Consider the following 27,432-nt stretch of genomic DNA (forward strand, 5'->3'; position numbering starts at 1 on the left):
ATCACCTTTCTCAAGTTTAACAATTCATCGTATTAACATACAAAAAGTCAATATTTGTATAATATTATCTCTTAAATAACAAAATCACAAAACGAAGACGATTCATGTGTGTACTAGACGTAAACCTCATTTGGACAGTAAAACCTACTTCAGCTGCTCCAAATGATCAATGTCATCACAAAAATCACCTCATTGATAAGCCTATTAAGATCATTGTTAATTGTCCCTTAGTCGCGTTTTTTGATAATCAGGTTTCACTGTGTTTCATGATGAATACCTATCAAATTGCCCCATTACTACAGATGGATCTGAAAGCGACAAAGAAACAAAATCTGAAGAAGATGTATCATTTAAGGCCGGAGATAGTACCCCTCCACCCAATAATATTAGTAAGTATGTTTTATGTATGCCTTTGCCTATATAAAAAAAGGTGGCGAGATATTTGCTACAATGCAATCCAGGCTAGGGGATTGTATCTCCATTTCTACTTTAAATGACAAAAGTGCAGCATAAACGAAATATTCTTGAACATACAGAACAGGGTATGATGATGAATAATTAAACCAAAGTCGATAAAACCCCTATTTGGAATATTCTCATATGCCGTATTTGTGGTCTTCGGTAAAGCTTTTTACGGTGAAGGACTTAATAAAAATTAAAATGGAAAGACTGGGTTGATAATAAAACCATTAATAAATGTCGGGCAAGTTGACAAAGGGTGAATTAGTTGATACATGCAGATGTAGCTCTTGGCCTTGATGGCACACCTCCTTTCTGCGTCATTGGTTCCGAATTTTCCTTATTATGCTGCAGCTTGTTCCATGCAATGCTATGACCCTGCTGGAAAAAAAACCTAGTTTGTAGAATATTACTGCAGTTCATTCCGCAAGGTCTTTCAGAACCAACAAGAGATTCTCACAGACAGTTACGTAGCGTACCTTGAGAAGCAAGCGACATCAATTTTCCATGTGCTTAGCTCTCTGGCAATAAACAGATTATGCTCTGAGTTATAATCTGTTCGCCTTTCGGTGCAAATACATGTAGGGTCATACTAATGTCTGTGTTTGGCAATATTATACACCGTCATCCGCTCTGCATTTGTAATCGGATTTTAAGATAACAAAATGATCATATTAATTTTATATTTTTTTGTTAAATTATAGGGAAACAACCCGAAAATTGAAAAAGATAAAACGCAAAGAAGCATTCCTGGTAAGACAATTAACACCAATTTGAGTATTATTGACCTGTTCATAAACAATGTTATTCTATATTCAAAAAAAAAGTGAGTTTATATCAAACTTTGTTTATCTCATGGCTTAATACCTACTCAGCTTTTTTAACTGAAAAAAATAAATGTTATATTTTATCACAAGAAAAACAAATTGATTGTAAATATATGTGTACTATTGCAAAGATAGATCGCATTAGTCAGGTAAGAAAAAAAAAGAGAGGAACATCACCGTCATCCGCAAAAAAGTGTAAAAAAAACATCACAAAATACTGCAAAAATGAATACTTTAATACTCCATATATTCTGACGAAACTGCAACTAGATTGTGGTTGTAAAAATAACTGGAAAACAGATTTTATAATGATTTTATAAAATGAACGGCACGTGCCAAAACGGATAGTACGATTTATTCTCTTTGGATTTTCGGATATATCTCCCCGTGAAAAGAGGTGTGTCATTATGATTCCTGATCGCATACAGTTAAATAACAAATAAAAATATAATGTCTACTGAGGAGCAAGTCACAGACTGAGCCGCCACAACCTGAACCCAAACGAAACGGTCAAATCAGAATATGTCATGCAGTGGCACCGGAGGTAAAAAGTCAGTGAAAACAATAGACTGACCCACACCAAAAGGCAACAGACATGTTCATTGTCTTGGAACGAGAACCGATTCATCAGAAGAGCCAAAAAAACCTCGCAAAGGTTCTAACCTCATGTGCCCTCCACCTTGCAATATCGCCCGTGAATATGCATCCATTAGACAGCTCAAAAGCAAATTCCTGAATCACCTGAAAGATCAATCTGGACTTGGACTGTGAGAGGGAGAAGTCCTGATTGACCCTAATCTATAAATGAGACAATAATAGATCGAGATACGATAAACCTATAGCAGCCTTCACTTATCACTCAGAAAGCAAGATTCTGTTCCGTTAACACATAGATGAGCGGATATTGCCAGCAATCAGCTTTGCACAGAAGGCCTTGAACAGAACTAACTCACTGTCATACACGTCAATACACCAATCACAGAAGAAATTCCAGCGTGACTATGGGGGGGGGAAGACGACAGAAGAGGAAGATCCTTAATTGATCGAGGAGACCGATGCGAGCGTTTTGGACCACGTCTGAAGAAAAAGTCCTGTCCCGAGACGAGGCCTCCTGAGATAGTTTTACCACGGTCGTGCAGGTGAATGATCTACGGTACGTGAGTGCATTCGTCACGGGACAGAGGCTTGGTGTCAGGAGATAGGTTCTGGGATGGGATCAACCACAGTCCGCGCTTTAAAGACAAGGAGGTCGATAATGATGATTCTCCGAAACTTCTGTAGAACACCTGACTACAAGGTTGAATGGAGGGAATGGTAATAAGCTTGCACAAAGAACAATAATACGGATGGTGAGGGCACAACGTGACGAGGAGAACTTGTGTCCCCACTAATCACTCCCAGATCACTTATAACGATTTGGTCCGAATTCACCTTGAAATTGCGCATGAATCTTCTGAAAAGCCTGTTGAGCCAACAGAACATTCCTCTCATCGACACAACACTCAGACAGTGTACTCGAGAAGACCAATGCCCCCTACATAGTCGATATGGTCGATCCGAGGTAAGCCAACAATCTAGTATACGAGCCGCGGTCACGGTCATGGTTGGGCAAAGCTGGCAACTTGAGCACAACGGAAATCCCACTACCCATGTCCTGCTGGCCGGGACCCTTCTTTGCCGAGGAAGAATCAACAAAAAGAGGTCAAATGTTGCTGAGTCTCCCCAGGGTGTACCATATGATCGATATATCATAACGTTTGAGTGTTCAATGGTAACGTTAATTAACCGTCAAACGAATGTCGTCATTACTAGCGAGGAAGAATTACTATATGCATCCATCACTGATGATACTAGTCCCCAATCAAACGATATCGGGGTACTTACGAGGTACATGAATTAATTCCCCTTTACATCAATCTCATATCCACGAAGTAATCATATAATATGTAAAAGACTTGTCGACCAAATATGAAATTATGTTTAATCTATGAAATAATAGTTTTTACTGCCTAATAAAAGCGCATTTATATATTGTAACAGTACATGATCCCATAAGAATTACAAAGGACTAGATATGATAATGGCTCTTTTTGGCCCCTAAATCTACCAAATTTCAAATTAAGTATTTAGAAACTAAGTTGCCGCGTTTGAAATATTTGAATACACTCCCTGATAGAAACTTAATGATGTTTTTGTTTGACAGAAAGTATGTTTTTGCTATATAGCCATGGTAACTTTGCATAAATGATGCAAATTTGAAAATTTTGTCAATTTTGGCATATATTTTGCAAATAGTTTTTCTTTTAAAAGCAATAGAGCGCATTCTAGAACATCACGTTATATATTTATAAGAGAATTAGCAGACTCCGAAGAAATATCATCATTTGTCGAGAAATTATAAAGTTTGTACCTAAGAATGCGTCTCTATGTTAACTAGATGAACAAAACTTGCATACAAAAAGTGTGCCCCAATTTTTGGATGAATTTATTTGCACATTTTGCATAATTATATTCACTAATAAAAATGGTTGCCATGGCAACAGGAACTGCTATAGGGTGGAATTATCCTTATATGCGTACTATCAACTCAGTGTCAGGTAATGTAGTTTAATATTTGAAATGCAAAGCTTCACATCTTAAAATAACAGACATTTGCAAAATATCGGATTTGTGGGCCTATATAGACCTTTTTTGGGGTGGCCATTGTTTTTTTTAAATGGACTCCTTTAACCATACCTATGTCCTTTCCGAACTATTGATCAAAATTATTGCAGATATGAATATACTATATGTATTAAGAGGAATCTAGAAATCTTTGCAGACGTCTATATTCCATTTACCAGTTATTACTAAAAAGTTGATATTAAAGTAGAAAACAAACATAAAATAAGATCAGTATTCCTCGAATTCGATATATACTGCCCAACGATAAAACGTTTTCTAATATTCTGTTATGAATTCATAGTAAAGATTCGTTTACATGAGTGATAACAATATTATTCTGCAGTATATATTTAGTTTATCTTGCCTCCATATTTTAGCTAATGAGAGAAACTTTCGGTGGTACTGGAAAAACCGACGTCTTGGAAAATGGGAGGAATTTGATCAAGAAAACAGAAACAAACTCAACAACAAATATTTGAAAAGGAAAACGTTTGCACATGTTTTGGTAGACGATGTATGGTAAGTAGCGAAATAGTTCATATATAAGTTCACGCTCTGCGTTATTTCAAGTTCTCCAGTGTTAAAGATAGATGTGCAAAGTGCTTTATGGGTGTGTGCGTACTTGTATCTCATTTTCCTTCACAAAATATGTAAAGAGTCAGAAACTATATGTTCTAACAATACTCTGGATATGTGGAAATTGGACCCCTTTTGTCCGCTGTTTGAACATATTTTTATTGATACTTTTTTGTGAAAATTGATATTTTAAGTAAAAAAAATGACTGGATAAAATTGAAGTTTGAGGTGTGCTCTAAATATTTGGCATGTTATCAGGTATATCCACAATTTATATAGGTATAATCGTTTAGCATATATTCAAAATTAATAAATTCTGGAAAATAAGTTTCCAAATGCTGAAAATGTAGCCGTGAAAATGTAGCCGTCAACATTTCTCCTAGGTGATATTAACTTCAAACTTGACCCAAAGACACTAAATAAAACAGCAATCATCGATAGAACTTATATCTATAGTGTAATCTTGGTGCATTTATATTCTTACAATTCATTAAAGCTGTACAAATATGACTCCGGGTGAAGCAATTTCTTTTTTAAATACCAGTATTAAAATAATAAATACGAAAAAACCCTTTTATCTACAATGTAGATAAACATTATTTGAATTATAAAACACTATAGAACGAAATATGATTAGATTTGATTTTCAAATAAATTTGTTTAAACTTTACAGACCCACAGAGGCTACAATCTTTATTGTAACCAATCAAGGGATTAAGTACGTTACTGTTTTTTGACAATGTGTTCTTCGAAACTTTGCAACAGGCACCAGATAACGTTTCAAGACAAGACAATGCAGAAGATCAACACCAGCAGCATAACCGTGGTTGAACGCGCAAGTATGTGATGGTGATCATTGTAATCTTTAAAGAGTCGATAGATTCGTTCATTGAGTCATTCCAAATTGGAATATACCTATAGTAGTATCTGCCTATTGTTTGTGATCAAGTTCATGCTATTGCAACTTTGTTGTGTGTTTGAAATGCAGAATGCTGTAAAACAGAAGTCAAGTTATTTACCCATGTCGCACCATCTTTGTCCCGTTTAGATACCAGTATATGAGTATATTGTGTTTCAAAAAGACTCTATTGCTGAACAAATGTATAGTAATTTCATTTGATGCTATAATTAAAGTATTTTAAACTAATCAATGCATATTCATCTAACCTTGATTCCCTCAATAAGATGGCGTGTTCAGTCCGCAGGTTGATGATATACATGTTTGAGTTCTGTGCTCTTATATATCTCGACTGGAAGGAATTGTATTTTTGGCTTTAAGCTTAAACAATTGGACTTAAAATCTCATTAATTGATAAGGTGAAAAAACAAAGTGCATTTAATTTTGTCGACATACCAAGAAAGTATGAATGACATGATAGACGTTGAACAGGGAGAGTTGTATTAGATATATGTTTATGTGTATCGCTAAATAAGTACATGTGGCTCAATGAAAACATTATACATGTGTTTAAAGTTACACATGTATATCTGCTGTAATTTCCATACTGTCGAATCAATAAGTACTTTTGATAATTATTTCATTCAAAACCCAAATAAGAACTGAATACGAATTATGGCAGTACTGTCAAATATCATGATATTTACATTAATAGTGTGCTAAAATGAGTACAAATGGTCAGATTATGGAGCCAAGTTGTGGTCTACAATTTCATTTCACATTATCACAGTGTTACTAGTAGTTTGAAACTGATTTCTGCATGATATTGTATTTTCTTTCCCAAACATACATGAGGAATAAAATACAACAATTATAGCGTGCATAAAGTATGTGTTATACATAATGTTTATAAGGCATCCTACATGATTGTTTGTCCATTTAATGATTTCTAAACCTTAATTCACCAAAAAAACCTTATGGTTTTCAATAGATTACTGCATAAAAATAACGCGTCGAAAAGTTTTATTGATTTCTCTTAATTAATTAATTAATATAGTATCGGTATTGGAAGCATGTTTATATACCTTGATTAATTATAAATCTTGCATGTCCTTCAAATCGACGACATGCTATACTCTACCTTCAAATCGATTTCAATAATCTTTTGTTCCATTTGACACATCCACCTGCAACTCGAATGCATCACAGCACGGAAACCGGAGTTCAAAGAGGGTATGTATGTTATAGTTAAAGATATGTAGCACAAACTTAACAGTGAACAGAATACGAATCACTAAAAGTTGGTGAAATTTTAGTAAATGGTTTGGAGTGAAAAAGAAATATGATTTTATGTAAATTATTAGAAAAAATACGTATATTTGTATTTATAGAAGGAACCGATATCGACTTTGCTGACAACGACTCGAACAAAATATCTCATTGCCAAGGTTGTAGATGCAGGAGGAACACGTCTTCCGGGAATAAGATACAAGGTATTCCAGTGGTCTGGACATGATTTGAGGACCACTTCACGTATTAGCGTGGTGTATTTTTTTTTCTTTTTCTTAATATTCACTTAATGAATATTTCATATTTATCGATTATGATCGTGGACTATTCAAATCGCCTCTCCTCCGTGTTCTGTCAGACGTTAGGGAAAAGAAGTCTTGTTACCGTTATCTTTCGGAGGAAATCTGTTTCAAAATGTCAAAATATGTAAATTATTATAGTACCCTTTTTATACATATTGCCTTCGGGGCCAAACAAACAATAATTTGTCTTTGATAATATAAGGTTTTTTACAGCCATTTATCAGTTAATGTGCAATAGATCTGTCTCAAATTTACATGTTGGCTTGCCTTGGACCATAGTTAATGTACGCACACAATTCAGGAGAAAGTTAAAACCAGATGAAATATGATAGACAGTGGCTAATATTCAATTGATAAAAGCTGTTGCACACGTTATGTAAAGTTTTAGCAAGTGTACATGAACATGTATGTCACCGGGGCGTAGCAAATAAAACCATAGACAAGGTTCAGTTGATTTCCTTTTATTACCGGGTGGTAAGAAAAAGCCTACAAAGACAAAACAAACAGTCACTCACCATGTCTTTCATATCGAACACACCCAAACGATACCGAACGCAAATTCGTGCAGTCTCAACTTACCAGGCTTCTGTTAATGGCGACTCTATGGAAAAATCTGTCTCGCAACAGTAAATCCTGTTGACTATATTTTGCTTGACCGCTTGCGCCGACGTCCAGCAATAGAATGCCAGAATGGTGAAGATAGAAGCCAGAAGTGAGATGATGTAGACAGGTGTGAGAACGCAACAAGCATACAAAGCAGGTGCGAGTGTTAATTGCTGAGTTGTGTTCCTGCTGATGTCCATGTCACGTCGGACTGGTCCGGCCACTTTGTCCAAATATCTCACATTCCACAGAACATGTACATTGACAGGGTCATACGTAAACAACACGTCACATACACAGGGACTTGGCGCACACATACATTATTGGTATATAACACCTAGGTTACATACTCCCCCCTTAGGGAAAATGTGTCCCACATTTAGATAAATCACACCATTAAAATATATTTATCACTAAATGACTTGTAGCTGAAGACCAGTCACGGTATAGTCTACCTGCAACATAACAAACATCTGCGCCTATATTAGCCTGGAAATGAAATAAAACAGTTAGACGTGTCTGTGCAGATACAAATCTGAAAATGAAATAAAACAGTTAGAAATGTTGTGCTGCAAAAGAATGTAAATATTCAAATGAGGATATAAAGAAAATAAAATAAAAAGATATTCTTCTTACAGTTGACTATTCCATTTTTTCATAATGGCTGTAAAATTTTCCATAGTGGCTGTAAAATTTTCCATAATGGCTGTAAAAGTACCTGTGTAATCTCTCTTTTTCGATTGAAGCTACCTTTTCTGTTCATAGGACGGTTCATGTTATGCTTAAGCTAATCTAAAAGTCAATGTAAATTTTGAAAATCAACTGTGTTTTAAATTCACATCATTTCACTTCTCGGCCTGCAGGTATAGTGGTTAAGAAGAGGTGTACGTGCTGTTCATGTGACACGTTCGTAAAAGGCAACTAATTCTAAGATATTATCGTATCTTTACATCTTAACGTTTCCCATCATACATTTCTGGCCTTCTCATTAGCACATGCCCTTTTGAGAAAGACTGTGGGTTTTGTGTGCTTGTTTGTTGATTTAAACAACCAAGGTCATATAAGGGCAACCCCCACGTATGCGTTGTTTTGCGTGTATGTAATGTGCGATGCGTGTTTTGGGAGACGGCGGTAGATTCATGTTATGTCTTCTTGTATAGTGGAACGTTTGCCCTTTTTATAGTGCCATTCCACTGAAGCATGCCACCAAAAACACTAAGCAGCACACACCAACCGGTCATGCTACGGAATTCAGTCAGTGAAATAGCATGATAAGGAGACACAAAATGAACCTTCCGTAGCCTGCCAAAATATACAGATATTCACACACTCCAACACTGGAGGCCGTCTTTAAATGACTAGTAATGGGACGTTAAGCTTATAATTCAAACCAAATTAGTGTCACACTAGTGTATACTTGCAATATTCTCGATAATTCTATCTATTTATTATGTCTAGCATATCACATTTAAAGTTCTTTACAGTACAATGTTACAGCTCGGGCTTATATTGGCTAACAAAGGGCCTTAGCAACACTTTAAATCCGTTTAAGTAAAAAAACACATAAACATTGTTTTGATAGTGTTGGGATGAAAAGGAACAAAAAATTGCTTTTTTAACACAGCACTTCAGCAAATATATGTTTACTAAAATTGGGAAGTTTCATTATTCGCATTTTCTTAATGTTTTGTAATCATCTTTTTTTAAGAAATCAACGCCGAACGATATAAGATGAATAAAATTGAAATCGCCAGGACTGACGCAGGTATTTATTGAGAATAACAAAAACGTACAGGAATGACATTGGTTCAAAATGACACACAATAAATTAAATTCTCTTTAGTACAGTTAACTGGTTAACAATTTTTTATCTATTTTTATTTATCTCTTTATAATAAACGTAAGTAAGTGCTAGTGTCAACTTGGGGTCTTTGGTGGCTATAGCCAATAAGAATTATTTTCTGTTTACATGTACCGGAGGTTACAAAATCATGATATGACATATGATTAAGGTCAGATCGGAATTTTCTGTTTTGTTGGAACAAAGTGATATCTTTGAATATTTTTCATTAATTATATTGGATTTTTATGTTGAAAACAAAACAATTTAGAAAATATAACTTCAGTGTCAAAAATATGTCACATTGAGATAGTTTTGTGAAATGTCATTTATTCAAGAATAAAGTTAACCTGGTGCCATAATAAACCAGAAAATATATTATATAATATTAAATTGCAGGGAGCAATATGTTTGCATTTTTTATAATGTTTGACAAATTTATGGGTGAGATAAGATTGGGAACAGAGCACGGTGAGGGCCGTGAAGGGAGTTTTATTTCTTAAACTTTTAAATATCAATTAATGTTTTTGCTTATACTCCGATTTGACTTTAATCATAAGTCTAATAATGATGTCCAAACCCACGGGTTTCTGTATACAAACAATAATGCTTGGCCTATGGCAACCAGTGGCCGCAAATTGACACTCCTCTTTTAATATGTACTTTTCTGTACGGACGGATCTGATGAAGGCGATGAAAACAAATCACTTAGACAACCAACGTCGAAAACCAAAAGCGAAAATTCCTCAAATCAGAAACGGTACACTGTGGGCGTGTGCGGAACGGCAGTGAGAGGTATTTGATAAAACATGTTGTTTTTCTTGCTATATACGTATGTTCTGCTGTTTCGTCATTAAAAGTAGTTGATATTTATAGTTACTTTAATAGTTTTACTATTACTACTACTGTACTACCCAATTTGAAATTTACACGGATAAATTTGGAACTTGACAGATGACGATCATTTTCCTTCTGATGGTGATGACGATGATGACGATAACAATGATGATGATGATGATGATAGGAAAACACGAGGAGACAGCAATAATAAAAACCCACGGCAGAAGTGGAGTACGGAAAAACAACGTAAAGGTAGCTTTGGTATATTGTATCAATGTGCTGGTATGTTAATTTGATCATTTAAGCACGTTGATTTGTAGGTAGGGTGAATAACATATCTATGCATATTCCGGATAATTTGACCAGATCTCAATCCGCAATTTAGACATACTCACATTGTATTTTATGTAATGCACATGTTCCTAGTCACAGTCAATAAACAACAATTGTTGTTGATACACACGTTTTTGGCTGTCTATGATGTCGATGTCTCTCTACTGCTTGATAATCGTAGAATAATGAAGTGCATGCATGAAACATGGTGTCATAACGAGACACAAACACACTGACAGGTTTGTCAATGAACTTAATTAGCGCGAACTTATAGTTTTACTTTAGACCGCGTGGGCCGGTCTTAGTATAAACAACTACGCTGTTACACAATGTGGCGCCCCAGCGCAAAACCACGCACTGTGGCACTCACTCGAACATCCTAGTAAACTAGACCTGATAAAATTGAAAGAGGAGTATACATTATTCTCCGAACTTGCTTTAAAATATGCGGCAGTGGCGGAAGTCGGAAAAGTTCAACAAGTTTATATACCTCATTGGTGCAGAAACGCAGGCAATATACAAAACGGTGAGATTAGACGTTAGTACTGTAAACCAAACAGACCGCAACAGTGGAACGTTTCAAATTCAACGTGTCCGTGAAATGAAAACGTATAGTTTTGATGAACTCCTATTTATCAAAACATCTTGTACGGAATCCGTGGCACCTTTTGTGTTTGTTTGTTTAATTAAATTAACGTGTCATATAAGGACGGCCTCCCATGTGTGCCATGTATTGTGTGTATGAAGTGCGCGGTGCGTGTTATGGGAGACTGCAATGTTTATGTGTTATGTCTTCTTGTATAATGGAACTGTTGCCCTCTTTAAAGTGCTATATCACTGAATCAATCCAAGCCAGTCACATTATACTGACAACGGACGAACCTGTCGCCCAACTCTCGGTATGTTAAATGCTAAGCATGAGCAGAAACTACCACTTTTATAAAATACGGTGTGTCTCGACCAGGTGACAGTACAGAACACGCGGGGGGAGCACTCAACTAAAAGCTAAACGTAAAAGTGAGATGGTATTAAGGGAGACGTTAGGAAGAACAAATTTCGTTAGTAAAAAGAGAAAAGACAATATCATATAAAAATATAAATTTTGTTGGTCACATGATAACAGCTAATGGGTTACAGCAACCCTTACTGATATATCTCCAGAAATAAAATCGCCTCTCGTCCGTCTTCTGTCAGACGTTAGGACAAAAGATGTCTTATTATCGCTACATTTAAAAGGAATCTGCTTCAAAACGACACAATAGATAAATTCATATTATACCCTTGTTATGCATATTGCCTTCGGGGCCGAACAGACAATAAAATGTCTTTGATTGTATACGGTTTGTTACCGCCATTTGTCAGTAAATGTTCAAGGGATCTGTCTCAAATTTACATGATGGCTTGAATTGGACCATAGCTAATATACGCACACAATTTCGAAGAGAGTTAAACCCCGAAAAATATTATAGACATTGGCTATATTTAATATGCAATTAATATATGCTGGTGTAGACTTTATTTGAAGTTCCCTATGTGTAGAGTACATGTATTCAAAAGATCTGAATAAGTAGCAAAAAGAAAAGAAAAGAGAAAACATTCTTCTTTTCATTGACTGACATAGATTATTCCATAATGACCGCAAATAAACCTATGTAATCTCTTTCTTTCCATTGAAGCTACCTTTATTGTTTATGTGATGGTTTATGTTATGCTTAAACCAATATTTAAGTCAATATAAAATTTGAGAATCAACTGTGATATTATTGTACATCCTTTCATTGGTCGGCCCTGCGGGTAAAGTGGTTATGAAGAGGTGTACGTGCTGTTCATATGACACATTCGTAAAAGGCAACTAATTCTAAGATATTATCGTATCTCTAAATCGTAACGTTTCCAATGGCCTACTCTTGAGCACATGCCCTTTTGAGAAAGGCTCTGGGTTTTGTTTGTTTGTTTGAATAAATTAACTTACTATTAACAACCATTGTCATATATGGACGGCTTCCCATGGATGCCGTGTGTAGCGTATAAGTAGTATGCGGTGCGTGTTTTGGGAGACTGTGGTCTATTCATGTTTTGTCTTCTTGTATAGTGAAACGTTTGCCCTTTTTATAGTAGTAGTCCGGCTCATGTTTAGTACTCAGCCTAAAGGGAGTGTCACGTAGTCCGGCTCATGTTTAGTACTCAGCCTAAAGGGAGTGTCACGACTAGTTTGCCGTTGTCACTATAATGTGACCAGATTTGAGGTGTTTGTTTGGTGTCATCGGCTGTATGCTTCAGTCAGCGAGATAGTATGACAAGGAGCCACAAAATGAATATAACAGAGCTTGCCAAAATATACAGACATTCACACACCGCAACACTGGTGGCCGTCATTAAATGACACTGACTGGTTATGTTACGTTAAATCTTATAATCCAAACCAAGCTAGTGTCACTCTTCTATATACTTGCAATATTCCCGATAATTCTATATAATTATTACGACTAGCATATCAAAAGTTCGTTATACATACAATATTACAACTAAGGCTTATATTTCACGAACGAAGGATATTTACGAACCAATCGATTTTATTAAAGGCGAAATCACAATCACAATTCTAATACGTTTAAAATACGTTTATAATGCCACATTAACATTGTTTTGATTTCGTTTGGAGCAAGAAATGGGGGAATCAGTACAAAATTTTGATACGTGTAACTTCTATTGTAAATAAAGGTGTGAAAAGTGTCATATTTCGCATTCTCTTAATGATTTAAAAATTTTTTTTTCAGAAATCAATGCCCAAAGAGATTCGATGAATATAAATGAAATCGCCAGGACTGATGCAGGTATTTGTTAAGTGTAGCAGAAAAGTAAAGACATCACATTTACACAAAATGCTATAGTATGACTCGTTGATTATTATATGGATCATCAGAATAAGATGTTTAATACAATGCTTAAAACGACTACGAGTATAAGCAAAATGTCCAGCCACACTGTTATCACAAATGATAACATATAATGGTTCAGTGATATATCAAGGAAATGATACGGCTAATAAACAAACTATCTTTAAAAGAGTATAGATTATTAAACTATTGGCATAACGGTTATTTAGGGCATACCACCTAATATTCTCTCATGTATAGTTAACTGACAAATTTAATAGATATGTTTAGCATATTATGTACTGTTCTGTTACAGACGGATCTGATGAAGGCGATGAAAACGTATCGCTTAAACAGCCTACATCGAAAAACAAAGGCGTAAATTCCTCAAATCAGAGAAGGAACATTGCGGGTATTTGCGGAACTGCAGTGAGAGGTATTTTATAAAAAAAATTTTTTTCTTGCAATGCGGGTATGTTCTCTTTCGTCATTACAAGAAGTTGATATTAATAGTTATTTTAATATTTAAACCACTGAACCAATTTGAAATTTACACGGATAAATTTGGATCTTGATAGATGGTGATCATTTTCCTTCTGATGATGAAAACGATGATAAAGATGATGATGATGATGATAATATGAAAACAGGAGAAAACAAACAAAATAGAAGACCATGGAAGAGGTGGAGTAGGGAAAAACAACGTAAAGGTAGCGTTGGTATATTGTATAAATGTGCTGGTATGTTAATTTGATCATTTAATTACAATTTGTAGAGTTTTGCTCTAAGAAAAAGTGGTATGTTTCTCAGTAAGGATCTCTATTAATAAAATTAAGGAATATATTCTGTGCTTTGGTTGGGGTTAAGAAAGTACATAGTGGTGTTTTCATTTTTGAATTTTGTTTGCAAACTTTTGTGAGATTCACACAGTTTGCAAACAAAATTTCTTTCATACCCCGATGAAATTAAAAAATAGTGACTTCAATGCTTAAATAAAAATACGTTTGAAGACAATCAAATAGTTGTTCGAGTCATGTTACTGAACATGTTATCGTGATTTTGTTTTAACCGGAAATAAATAAAAAAAAATTGTTTGATGGAATAATTCAAATTTGCTATTAATATAACTGTAAATGTTTGAATTACTAGTTAAAGTTATTTGAAACTACGAAATATGTGGTTTTTTTTTAATAATTTTTAAAAGCTTTGGATTCCTTACAGGGAAATTATCTAAAAAAGTTAAGGTGACTTTATTTGAATTATGAACCATATGAAATGTGTGCAATTATAAATGTTAGGCCGCGATAGTACTTTTTGGTATAGTTGAGAAAATATATCAAGTTTATTTTGGAAAGGGGCTAAAAAGAAAAAAAGTGAATCGCTTTTCCATATATACAAGTCATATTTTAAGGCATTCTTCTTTACAAATAATAGTGCATGTAATGTAGAAATTTTGAATAAAAAGGTATAAATAAACCCGATTATTCATTTTGGATATTTTTTTTTATTAAATAGTACATACATATAAAAAACAAGACTCTTTAGCCTGCAACAAGAACACCATAGTTTGGTTAAAATATATATCAAAAGTGTTTAATGTCAAACAATGTTTTGCGAAAGTAGGTCTGTTGAATCAGAGTGCGTGCTTAGATTATGCTTATGCAAGTGCTGCATTCAGCAAAAATATGTGTGGTGGATGTATTTCGACCATGTCAATGCTAGTTACATGATAGAATTGTAGAATTCAACACTATCCTGGGTATTAGCCTTGAAGATTATCTGCGTCGGTAATTAATTAATCGGGCCTTTTCCAATCAATGCTTTATTCATAGGAGGCGATTTTCATTCTTCTGATTTTAAACACGGGACAGAAGGGAGAAAACATGAGGAATATCCAGATACAAAGACGCCCAGCACAAAACAACAAGATGTTCGATCGACAAGCGGAGATGAACAAAAGGTTTATTATTTATTTTTGTAAACGCATATTACTCAAATATTAAGATGAAAAAACAAACCATTTCCCTCATCTGTGACCCGTAGCTTTGTTAACGCATTTTATATTCAAATGTACCTAGAATAAAGTTGAATATCGTTACTTTGCTTTTGACTCTAAGTTCCCTCTCATATGCTTTTTTAAATAACATATTTGTTAAAATACAAATAATCAAGTTAGTTTTGCAAATCGTTGATATGTTTCATATTGTGATATCATGGAAAATATGTATGAATACATCCGGGTAATTGATGGCTTCCTTTTCAGAAATATATTTTCAGTGGCGAATCTGCTGTACATTATGAAGCGTACCATGGCGGTATCCAGTTTCTTTCTACTTTCGCCGAGTCAAATTCGGATGTAAAACCACTACATCTTGCTGCACAACTAGATTTGAAAAGGAATGTTTCCTATTTGATGGAAGCTGGATGGGATTTAGACGAAGAAGATCAATGTGGAAAAACTCCTGTTCAAATAACAAATCCAGTCCTAGCAGAATATATGAGATGTTGCAAATACCCACAGGAAGACATGCGTGATTTGCAACCACAAGGTATGATCATGTTTTGAGTGTGCGATCAACCAACTCTATCTGTATCTGGAAATATGAAATAGTTAACACACTATAGAAAACGTTTGTGGTATCTGGGAGATGGGGTATATCGACGTTGCTTGACAGAAAATGCGAATCTAGAAAGTGACTTCCGATAGATAATAGTTTAGATAGTTTTCGAGACAAGAGAAATATATATTGAACGTTTAAATTTAATAATTCCACCCTTTTTGCATTTTTCGCTGATTCTCCTTTTTTTCGATAACGCTGATAGATGAAGAAAAATATTCTGCGATTTATTCAAGCTAAGCCCCATAGTTTAGTGAATAGAGTTTATGTTCTTTGTTTAAGATATCAGTGTCTCGGAGAGAAAGGCCAATATTTGATTTAGTCCTTTCAATATATCATTATTGGCAAGATGTATAATTCACACGCCTTACATACAGGGCTATAATGTACGGTAATGATTGTGTTTATTATCAGTATGGATATTATATTTCAATATATTGTAGTATATGTAGGTAAGGCGTAAGAATTGTAAGAGCTGCACCATTGCATGATTAATGCGACTGTATTTTGGCACAGCTTCGCTTTTGATGAGGATATGAGTTTTCTCCCCTGGCTGCTACACACCATTGTCTTCAGTAGCCTGATATGTCTGAATACGAGATGCCCTGGCTCGATACCAAACGGTGTCGGCAAATTCCAAGTTTTCATATAGCAGTGCTCTCTGGCCCTTTACCAGACATAAATATGTCATAATATTTAAGTGTGGTGTCAGGGTAAGAGTATCTCAGGAAAACACAAGTGGTAGTTTCTGCTTCTGCTTAGTGCTCAGAATAAAGTAAATGGAAATTGGCGACTAGTACGCCCGTTGTCAGTGTGATTGTTTCGTTTCTATATACGTCAGTGAAATAGCACTATAAAAGGGGTAAGGGTTCGGTTTAACTAAACAATATGAATATAACACAATCTCGCAATACATACAGACATTCACCATACACACACTGCAACGCATTGCACACACGAGGAAACAATTCTTAATTGTGTCTGAATGTCAACTATCAATAAAAATGCGTCATTTCTACGAAAGTTACACCTTACATGTACTTTGCTAAAAGTGCAATTCAATAGATGGGATTAATTTACAAATAATCATGTACGTATTCTTTCAGGTGGCGGGATACCAGGTCCGGATGGTGTTTTGCCTATCGACATGGAAAAGGTCGATTTACTGGATATGACTGTCTATACACCTTGCTTTCAGGTAAAACACTTACTATTAAAGGCCCACTACCTTCCCGGAGCAAAATAGAAAGGTTTTTTAAAAATATTAATGCCATCAGAAAATATACACCGATGACCTAAGATGAGGTTACAACACCAAATATATCCAATATTTCCAGCGTAATATATGGTAACAGTGGACACTCATTTCGCTATTTTGCCGTCTGGCGCAGTGATTGGCAACTACCGCGCGGTATTTATGACGACGGCGGGAAACATAAGACTATGAAAATTAACATTTTATTTATATTAATCAAATTGTTCAGAAATTGATGATACGTGTAGAATTTATGGTAAATTAATAACTTTCGCGACCCTACAAAATTATCGATCTCGCTTAACATTCCCATTTTGAAAAATAAAAACCGTTTCGGAATGGTAGTGGACCTTTCATTTATCCAAACGTTGACAAAAAGCGTGTCTGAAATAAAAATCAACTGGTGTGAAGTGTCCATTGTGATATAGGTTATTATGTTTCTGAAAAAATGAAGCCTCTTTAGGTCACTTTAGACGAAGTTAGTTAAACTACTTAAGTAGATATGTTTAACTACTTAAGTAGAAGTTGCTTAAACTAATTAAGTAGATATGTTAAATTACTTAAGAAGGAGTTGGTTAAACTACTTAAGTAGATATGTTAAACTACTTAAGTAGATATTATTATTTTATCGGGTTATGAAAAAAAAATTGTTTGCAAACTTTTGTGAGAATCCGCTACGCGGATTCACGCAGTTTGCAAACAATTTTTTTTTCATACCCCGATAAAATAAAAAAATAGTGACATCAATGCTTAATAGGCTTGTTATATATTCCAGTCAGAGATTACAAAATAACGACATATAGCACAGTTCACAACATGGCCATTAGCTATATCACAACATCAATCCAATATAATAATAGTTCACATAATCCACGGTTCGAACATTTCAGTCATTGATAAGAAAATAGTTCACGGCATTGCGAAAAACTACAAAACTGAACGTCAACAATATCATTTAGTTACAACATTAATGAAGACAAAGTCCACGACCTCGCGTCATCGATAAGTTTGTACAAGGCCATCTCAATAAATTAACAGGTCCCAGCAGCAGTACTTCGAACCCAGTGCCATTTTGAACCAATAAATTAAGTGTTCAATCTCCACTTATTCCATTCAAAAAAAAAATGACCAGGGTTTCACAGATACCTCTGGTCCCTCGGACACTCTCCTGCTGATACTTTCCGCTTCCTGCCACAGTAATGGGGAATATATATCTATTCCCAGAGCGTAAGCCTCGCTCTCCGTATTCCAAACGGCATCACACTGGAGATCCCATTCCGGCTCCTCAATACATCAATGACATAAGTAACAGGAACTGTCCTTTCCTTCTGAAGGTTTCCACGACTCCATCATGCACACTGATGAATACAATCAACAATGACTAATAAATGATTTTTTCTACCGAATACAATGTCAACAGTATTTACGAGATAGTGCTGCCCTCACACCCCCAGCGAAGCCCCCAGCGAAGTCCGTACATATCATCATGTTGATTCCATGAGGTCGGAGTGCTGTCCAACAATTCAATCTTAGTACAAAACAATATTTAGCAACATATCCAAATGTTCCATTCCTCGGTTACCCGTTCTTATCCTGGTCACAAAATAAATACCCTATGTAACACAACACATACACATGGTATTTAGTTAAAAAATGTATTTAGTACTTCCGTTGTGTTTTACAGATCCATGTTACCTTGTCCTCCTTTTACGCCCGCTCCCTAACACCACCTCGGAGCCCCGTTCTGGTGATGTTTCCTTGTGGCCTACATCTTGGAGTTTCTCTCTCCTCTCTCCACTCCCTACAAACCCAGTATATCTATCAACCTAACACCTACTGCTCCACGCCCCTTTGTGTATATATTAAAAAGGCACGTGCGTCCCAAAATCTCTAATCCCCATCTAACCTAAACCTTACGCTTTGCTGCGTTATCATGTTGGCTGTACCGCTGACCGCTTTGATAAACTACAAGCCTGTTTCCGCCCTGCTCATCTTGGATATCATCTCCCATGACAGACTATGTGATACAACGCAAGGCAACACTGCTGCTCCTGACTATCACATATCTATACCTATCAATCTATTGTTTGTTTTACTTTCCCATGTGTACTATATCAAATGTACTCTTAAACTTGCATACTAAATATCAACCCATTTTGTTACACACGTTAAAACATTTCATCCTATTTGACCCCTGTGATACTGAATGAAGGTCAATGTCATTCATATGAACAAACTTTAAAAAACTTTGATCCCAGCATGCAGGTACATACATGTATAATATAATATTAGGTATATATGCCTTCTACTGAAGGTAAGTGCATCACCCCAAAAAAAAAAGTAAATAAAAAAAAGAAAATGGTGTAAATATTTGCCTAGGGTACCCTCTGAACATACAAGCGGTTAAAATATATCACACCCTTCTATTTTGAAAGTTATAAATCCTTTTAAAAATTTGAAATATCTATGCAGGGTGAATTATTTTTTTACAATGCATTATCAAACAGTTTTGTACAAATATCAACCGTTCTTTTCTAAAAATAGGTCCTTCACTGAAAATTTCAAACCAAAAAAAGGGGGTAACTCAAACACCTTTTGTAAATATTGTAATAGGGAAAAGCAGTGTGCCGCCAGCCGGAATCCGTGGCCTCGGACTTATGGTCTGTCGCTCTACCGACTGAGCCAAAGGGAAATTTTCCTTGACGCGATGGTAGAAGGCAACTGTATCACTATTTACAATTAAAACCTACCATAATATACATATTCAGTGACTCGAGGTTGATTAAAGGTAAATGTTTTATACCGTATTCGACCCAATAACCGTCCATGTCCCTATAAAACTAGTGCTGCAACTTGTCTCACGATACGATACGTATCACGATATGTATAAAAATAATTATCAGTCAAAAAGTGAATACTTTCTACTCTCACTGTTGATTTTACCCCTTTTTTCAATAATACGGAATCCAAAATGCTCCCAAATGTGTGATTTTAAAGTTGCATATTCTTTTAATTCCATAGTGGCTTTGGTTGTAAGCGCCATCACGTTTGTTTGTAGGGAGTTACTAATAACCGCTAGAAATTCAGGATTTCGCCTGATCCGGAAATCAGTTGGACGTACTGTACGTGATATAGGGAAAAATATCGTAAACCGAACCATTTAGTTTATACCTTGATATATCGTCCCACGGGTTATCGTTGCAACACTCATGTAAGCGTTTTCACCCGTTTTATGGCCTCGATTTCAATTGCCCAGGCATAAATAAACTACACGAAACTGTAAATTTGCAATAATTTGTCTTATCGGCTTCTTTTCATTTTGTTTGTTTTTTCAAATTTTTAACGCCCTGTGCGCTTATTGGGTCGAAAGCGGTATACTTGAGCAAAGTTGGTAACCCTTCACCTCAGCATGTCACATACCGAAGGTAAATGTTCTACGCCTCTTTGTAATATACAAGAAATTGCTTAATGGATTGCACCTATTTGACCCCTTTGACCTCAAAGGGAGGTCAAGGTAACCGATTTCAACAGACTTGGTCGCTCATTATTCATGCATGCTACAATTACAATGTGAGTAGAGCTTTCCTAGGAAATTTGGTTATTGAGAAGATGTCGTTTGAATGAAAAGTATACGAACATAATCACATTAATTTCAAGTTAATGATGGATTTTCTTTTTCAATCCTTTCATTAGTGTTGGTCACTTAATAGAACACACTGGTTTAAATTATTTAGAAGGTTAAAAAGATGGAGGAAATAGCTTGTTGGGGCTGTGGTTGAGATGTATCGACATATTTACCACAGGCCCTCTACCTTTGTGTTACGAGTTTGGATCCCATGTGAAGTAGATGTCAGCTACTGACTGCTGGCCAGTAGTTTTTCTCCGAGTATTCCGGCTTTCCTCCACCAAGTTGACCACAAACCTCACATCCTTACACGATGCCACACACAATCGGTCAGAATAGCTTTAAAGGAAGGCGCCCCAAGTCCCGAAATACGTGTCTGCCGTGGAAATTTGCTACCAACTTGCGAAATACGACCCATTTCCAGACCGTCTTGTGGTCGTTGTGTATAATATTTCCAACAAGAAACCGTTTTGTGCAGAATAACAGCAACTTTTAATTTGTAGACTCTCCGTTTGTCATTTTTGATGAATTAGATGAATTACAAAGAAATTATTGATGAAAATGTCGATTTCTGCCTGTTTCACCAAAATGTCTCCCTCTAAATGAAATTTTGCACAGTCCACTACCATCTCAGTCGATAGATCACGCTAGGATTTTCTCAAATATATAATATCATTAAAAGTCTATTTCCTTATTACTAAACTTGCGGTTATAAGCGTGTTGTCGTGTTAACATTTGTTCGGAAGGAACAATTTGTTCGGAAGGAATCGCGCCCTATGTCTCTCTCTTCATATGGATGGAAAGGTCTTTAGGTGTTTCATAAAAATTGTGAATTATATGACCCCTTGGGAGTGGGTCAAGTTTACTTTTATTAGTTTATATAGGAAAACACATTTATGATTTTTTTTGCTAAATTTTCATAGGAAATGAGTCAAACTTGATTAGAATTATCAGCCTGATATATAGCAATTTAACATCCATATCGGCCTGCTGACCCCTTGAAGACCAGAGTGACGGGGCAAAATAGGATCAAACAATCTTCTCCTGAGTTCACAGGTTTGATGGAAGCAAATCCTCTCCATCGATTAAAAAGTCAAATTTATAATATCACTGACCGACTTCAAGGGGCCATTATATACATGTAGTGTTTATATGTCTTTGTTTCATCGATTCTATAAATCCGAACTCAGGTGACCGTGAAGGCCCTATAGTCATCAGGTTGTCCGTCTGTCCATTTGTCAATTTTTCTTGTTACCACTATTTCTCAGAAATTAATCATAGGATCTGTCCCACATTAATGTGTAGGTTTCCTTAGGGCCCTCGTTGTGCATTTGGCATTTTGGGTCTGATTGGTCAACAAGATGACCAACAGGCAGCCATCTTGGATTTTGATATCTAAAGTTTAAAAAGCATAGAAAAGATACCCTTTTACATTGTCAGAAATAAACATTCTTTGTTCTAGTTGTCAAAACGGAATTAAATTTTAATAATGGAAATGGCTCTTCAGGTCATTTTTGCTTTCGTATGCAATAACTCAATAACGAACAGCAGGGCGAAATGTTTATTTATTTATACATGTACCAAGTCATATTGTTGTTTTAAATGTCATATCATTACCCATGTTGCACCGTAATTTAAGAAGATTAATGAGATTAATGCATGTACTACGTGATACCCAATAACATTTGTGCTGGACTAGTATCTTTCGTGGTGATGGAACGTAAAACTTTGCAATGTAGCGGGATTGGACTGGGTCGATCCTTGGTGACCAGATACAGTAGCTCTGCGGTAAAGCCTTCGGCTAATGTTCAGAGGTCCATAGTCGTAGTGATTTTTCTCCTCTCTTCTCTCCTGTTACAAAACCGGCACCCAACTAAAATGCCAACGGTGGTGGTTTAAGAGTTTAGTATGTCTTCGAGAGTGACGACTTTGCAAAAGGAGGGAGGAGTGTAACGGAATTGGACTTGGTCAATCTTCGGTGACTATATAGGTAGTTCAGCGGTAAAGCATACGGCTAGTGTTCGGAGGTCCCAGGTTCGAATTCCAGTCTGGCCGGTACAAACTTCTCCTCTTACAAAATAATACTGAATAATACTGCTGAAATAACGATGTCATCCTTTTAAGGCCATTCCACAATACTTTCGCAAAAGCCTTATCATGTACTACGTTATACGTGATATAGTCCCATAAATTGTCACTGTTTTTGTGTATCGAACCTGTCTTGCCATGCGAGGCGATACCGGAAATATATCATTTCAGACCCTTCTTGGTTAATATCAATGTTAGTTATCCAAATGATTTTTTTTCGAATTTAGAAGGACAAAAACACGAAAATTAAGAGAAACAACGAAATACAAGCTTCGTATCACTTGTCTAGTGCTGACAAGGATGATCCGAACATTTTGTATCAATTATGCATTGGTTATCATATTTTTCACATATATTGGTGTGAAACATACATTGGGTGTTTAAGCATAGCATATAATGCGCGGTAGCGTACTATGATATATATGCTAAGACACTCCATATCTGTTATATACCAATGCATGTCAAAAATATGGCAACCACTGCTATATTTGTATTTAACTTGTAAAAATAACATAGGCAAAGAATAAAGGATTGAAATAAAACTTTTAGTTTACATAGAGATAGAACAGCGGATGTTTTTGTAGGAAATTCTAGTATTTCCGGTCGGTTTTTTGTGTCGAAGGACAACCGGCTAAATTAAGCTACTGCGTAGTGCTAATGTAAATATTACATTATGACATGCATATAATGCATATACTAACAATGAAATAATTTTAAAGCATTAACATTAATATGTATACAATTCTTTTATATAAACGATCTAAAAGACACAGGAGCGAATAGCAATGTTTATTTAATTGTTTAAAGTCTTAGATATGTTACCAATTAAATATATTTTAGAAGTATAATTTGATATCCATAGGTTCGGAAGACTTTCCAAAGGAAACAACAAAAGCTGTTATTCGCGTCACGTTATTTTACAACCTACTATAATGTGTGTCAGCAACAGGCGTTTGGGATTCTGTGGACACTCAGCAGGTACGGCAAAGACATACTTCACTGTCTGGATGACATCTACTTTACGGATTTTACTATCCAATCATTCCATGATGTTGGGACAGGAAAACTCGATATCTCAGCCTGGATTCTAAACAACGAGCGGGAACAACCACAAGAGCAGCGCAACCAACAAGCACAAGCAGGTAATGATTCGGTTCAATTATAATATTAAACTTTGTAATGCTTACTCTTCGCAGATAATAACAACAATGACTTGATATGGTTTATCGATTTAAGTCATATTTAACAAGAGTCATTCGGAGACCCATGTGTGCAATGCCTTTTATTAAGTGCATGTCTGTAAGATAGAGTTCATGCCCTTTCATGTATTAGTCAAACTCGGAGAAAAATTTAAAACAAATATGTATTACAGTGTCTTTGTTAGCACTACTTCAGATAGAACTACACAAAGGGCAAGAAATTCACTATTACAAGAGGACACAACACGGATATACAGCAGCCATTTAAGACATACAGCCATTCACACACCGCAACACTTTGCACACATGTGTTGCCGTCCATACAGGACTCTGGCTGTTCTTTATCGTCTTTCCTGTGTAACAGAAGCAGATTTTTAGGTCGCCTTACCATGTGTCATGGTGACCTATTGCTGTAGTCCTTTGTCCCGTTGTCGTCGTCGTCGTTTGTCGTCCGTTAACACGGTAACTTGAGTACACTGTACTGTAAATATGCACCGAGTTTAATGAGACTTTGTATGTAGACTAATATTGGAAAGATTTCAGACATTTTAAAGCTTGATTCGGCTGTAACTTACAGAGTTTTTGCCCTTTGCACTTATACTTATTATGGGAGCTTGTGAACATGATAACTTAAGTAAATATCCACCGAGCTTAATGAACTTTTGTATTTAGACTAACGTTGGAACGACTTCGGGTGAGTTTGACAGACGGCTTGATTCGACTGTATAGAGTCATTTCCTCTTGCAATGATAATTATTATTAAAACTTGTGAACAAGTTACTTGAGTAAATATTTACCGAACTTAATATTGTACGCAGACTAAAATACGAAAGATCTTCGTTTGAAAATGGCTTGATTTGAAAATATTGCCCTTTGCAATTATAAAACATCCAGGATAAATTGAAGAATTTATTGTTATTTGATATTTCTGCATTACTATAAGTTATGTAAATATTTTCGTGTTGACAATTATTGTTTTCTATTTCGTGATATTTTTTTGTCAAAATGAACAAAAAACATCAGTTTGCTAAAATGACATAACTTATTTATATCTAATGTCATGTGAGTTGACCGTTAAGACCCATGGGCCTCTTCTTTTATATGAAATGGTAAATTTGCTTGCTTGTTTGTTTGTTTAATTAAATTAAACATCACATTGAAATGACAACGGGCGAACCTGTCGTCCCACTCCCTTAATGCCCAGCGCTAAGCAGGCCCTACCTGTGGGGCAAAAAGCGAAAGTACACATTTCATATATATTTATTTTATATTGTTTAACCAAACTATGCTTTCAGCACTATGCTATGTTGTCTAAACTAGTCGGAGTCTTACTAATCAACCTCTTGTAGGATAGAAAATATATCACCTGAAAGTTTATCAGATTAAAGTAAAACATCAACATATCGTTTTGATATATTTGTTATTGGAATATATACCTCTTTCAAACCTACAAGTATCTTTCATTGGACTCATGTCGCCTGAGGCTGTATTACATGGCTAACCATGCAATATAGTCCCGTGACGTCACAGCGTCAACAAAGTTACTACTTTCTTTATATAATTTTATTATATGTTTTCAGAAACGATGCTGTGTTACGTTAAAAGATGCAAGCACCGGAATTTGCGTTGTAAACATAATTTTCATGTATGGATAATTGACTAGCAGTCAAATAAAACATCGAGGTATAAAAGAAAAATACTCGATATGAAGGACAGAGATATTCTACCTTCGGGATAATATGATGTTTGGCAATCCGAGATTTGTACAACATTTTGACACCCTCTTGAAGAATGTCCCTATCATTCATATCCACATAGTTAATAGTCATATAGTATTTTATATATGTATGTATACCGTCATTTAATCAGATTTTGGTCCATCGGCAACCTGGATCCAACATATTTTGAAACAAGATGTGCAAAACTTTCAAGAAGAACTCCAAAACGGGATAGAACTTCTTGAGGATGGCTGGACTCCACTGCATTACGCTATTTTGACGCGCCAGCATAACATTGTCACATCGCTCTTGGGAAATCAATTTGGGTACTTGGAGACAAGAACAAAAACGCTTCTACCCCAATTCGTTTTGGAGGAACTAAAACTTTGTTGTAAATTCGAGTACAACTACGTGTTTAAACATATGGCAGGCTTCACACCTCTCTTGCTTTCAACATTCATTGGAAATACGGATGCAATTAACATTATCGGAAAGCACGTCTCTGTGAACCGTGATCTAGGCGATTGCCTTCAGCTGGCTTATTGTGAAGACGTCGAGAAGTGTTTGTTGGATGTCATGTGTAGCTTAGGTGAAAGACACATACGAGATAAATACAGTTTGAATGTAAAGCTTCATTCTGTCTACGAAAAGTGGTGTCCAAATAGAAGAATTCTCATCTGCTCATCCAATGACATATATCGTAGAATCGAGGAGGACTTTCCTCCTGTTAGGCTTGTTCTTGATAACAATAGCATCATCAGGGAGTCGTTTAAACCAGCGAATCACAATATGTCAAAGGAAGACGAAGAAGTATTGAGTCGCGTAATAAACGATAATTCAGATGAACTGTGGACAAGACATAGCAATCTCAATGCTATTGTACCAGGATTATCGAATGATGATAAAAGGGATGTCATGGTGATATTACACTGCAGTCACAAAGGATTTATTCACACTGGTGAACTTCCTTTCAAACGATATCTTTGCAGTCAGGGCAGACATATACGCGTGCTTGCAATACAGGGTCATTTCAGACTATGTCCAAATGTTCCTGAAAATGACCCATCGTCTGTCGCACACCCTTTGAAGGTATGTTTAAAAGTAGGATACCAGGTGACATACAAAAATTATAATTTGATGGCTACGCTAGGTGTGATGGTCGAAGATGACGAGGGGAATACCGGAATCCTTACATGTGCTCATACATTCATCAAAAAAGATGATTACGCCAATTTACTCGACGAGAAGTTTTATTCTACGAGACCGTATGCTGTCTATGTTCATTTAAAACAACCAGAACTCTTGGTTTCACATCACGAAGATAAAAGGTAAGTATCCACATCAATTCATGTACGCTTTTTTAGATTTCTTATGATGAAATTAATTAATAAAAGAACAATATCATGAAATCAATAAATCAG

At 35.7% G+C, this 27,432-nt stretch overlaps 2 protein-coding genes across 2 annotated transcripts in view; both read left to right on the plus strand.

The window, feature by feature from the left end:
- Window positions 1-4,457, plus strand: part of LOC138331752 (uncharacterized) — a 51,605-nt gene extending 47,148 nt beyond the window's left edge. Inside the window, exon 8 of the mRNA XM_069279515.1 lies at window positions 4,328-4,457. The gene's annotated coding sequence lies outside the window, so the exon portion shown is untranslated. The remainder of the gene's footprint in view (window positions 1-4,327) is intronic.
- On the plus strand, window positions 3,811-27,343 carry LOC138330621 (uncharacterized). The gene is made up of 16 exons (XM_069278174.1): window positions 3,811-3,883; window positions 4,328-4,469; window positions 5,292-5,365; window positions 6,634-6,657; window positions 6,816-6,917; window positions 9,328-9,383; window positions 10,134-10,254; window positions 10,414-10,551; window positions 13,410-13,466; window positions 13,825-13,944; window positions 14,087-14,218; window positions 15,341-15,468; window positions 15,772-16,057; window positions 17,233-17,324; window positions 23,957-24,236; window positions 26,163-27,343. Exons 1-16 carry the CDS (start codon window positions 3,811-3,813, stop codon window positions 27,341-27,343), a joined length of 3,006 nt encoding a protein of 1,001 aa, XP_069134275.1.
- Window positions 27,344-27,432: the final 89 nt, after the last annotated feature.

This window comes from Argopecten irradians, chromosome 9 (assembly GCF_041381155.1).
Source record: "Argopecten irradians isolate NY chromosome 9, Ai_NY, whole genome shotgun sequence".
NCBI classification, from domain to species: domain Eukaryota; kingdom Metazoa; phylum Mollusca; class Bivalvia; order Pectinida; family Pectinidae; genus Argopecten; species Argopecten irradians.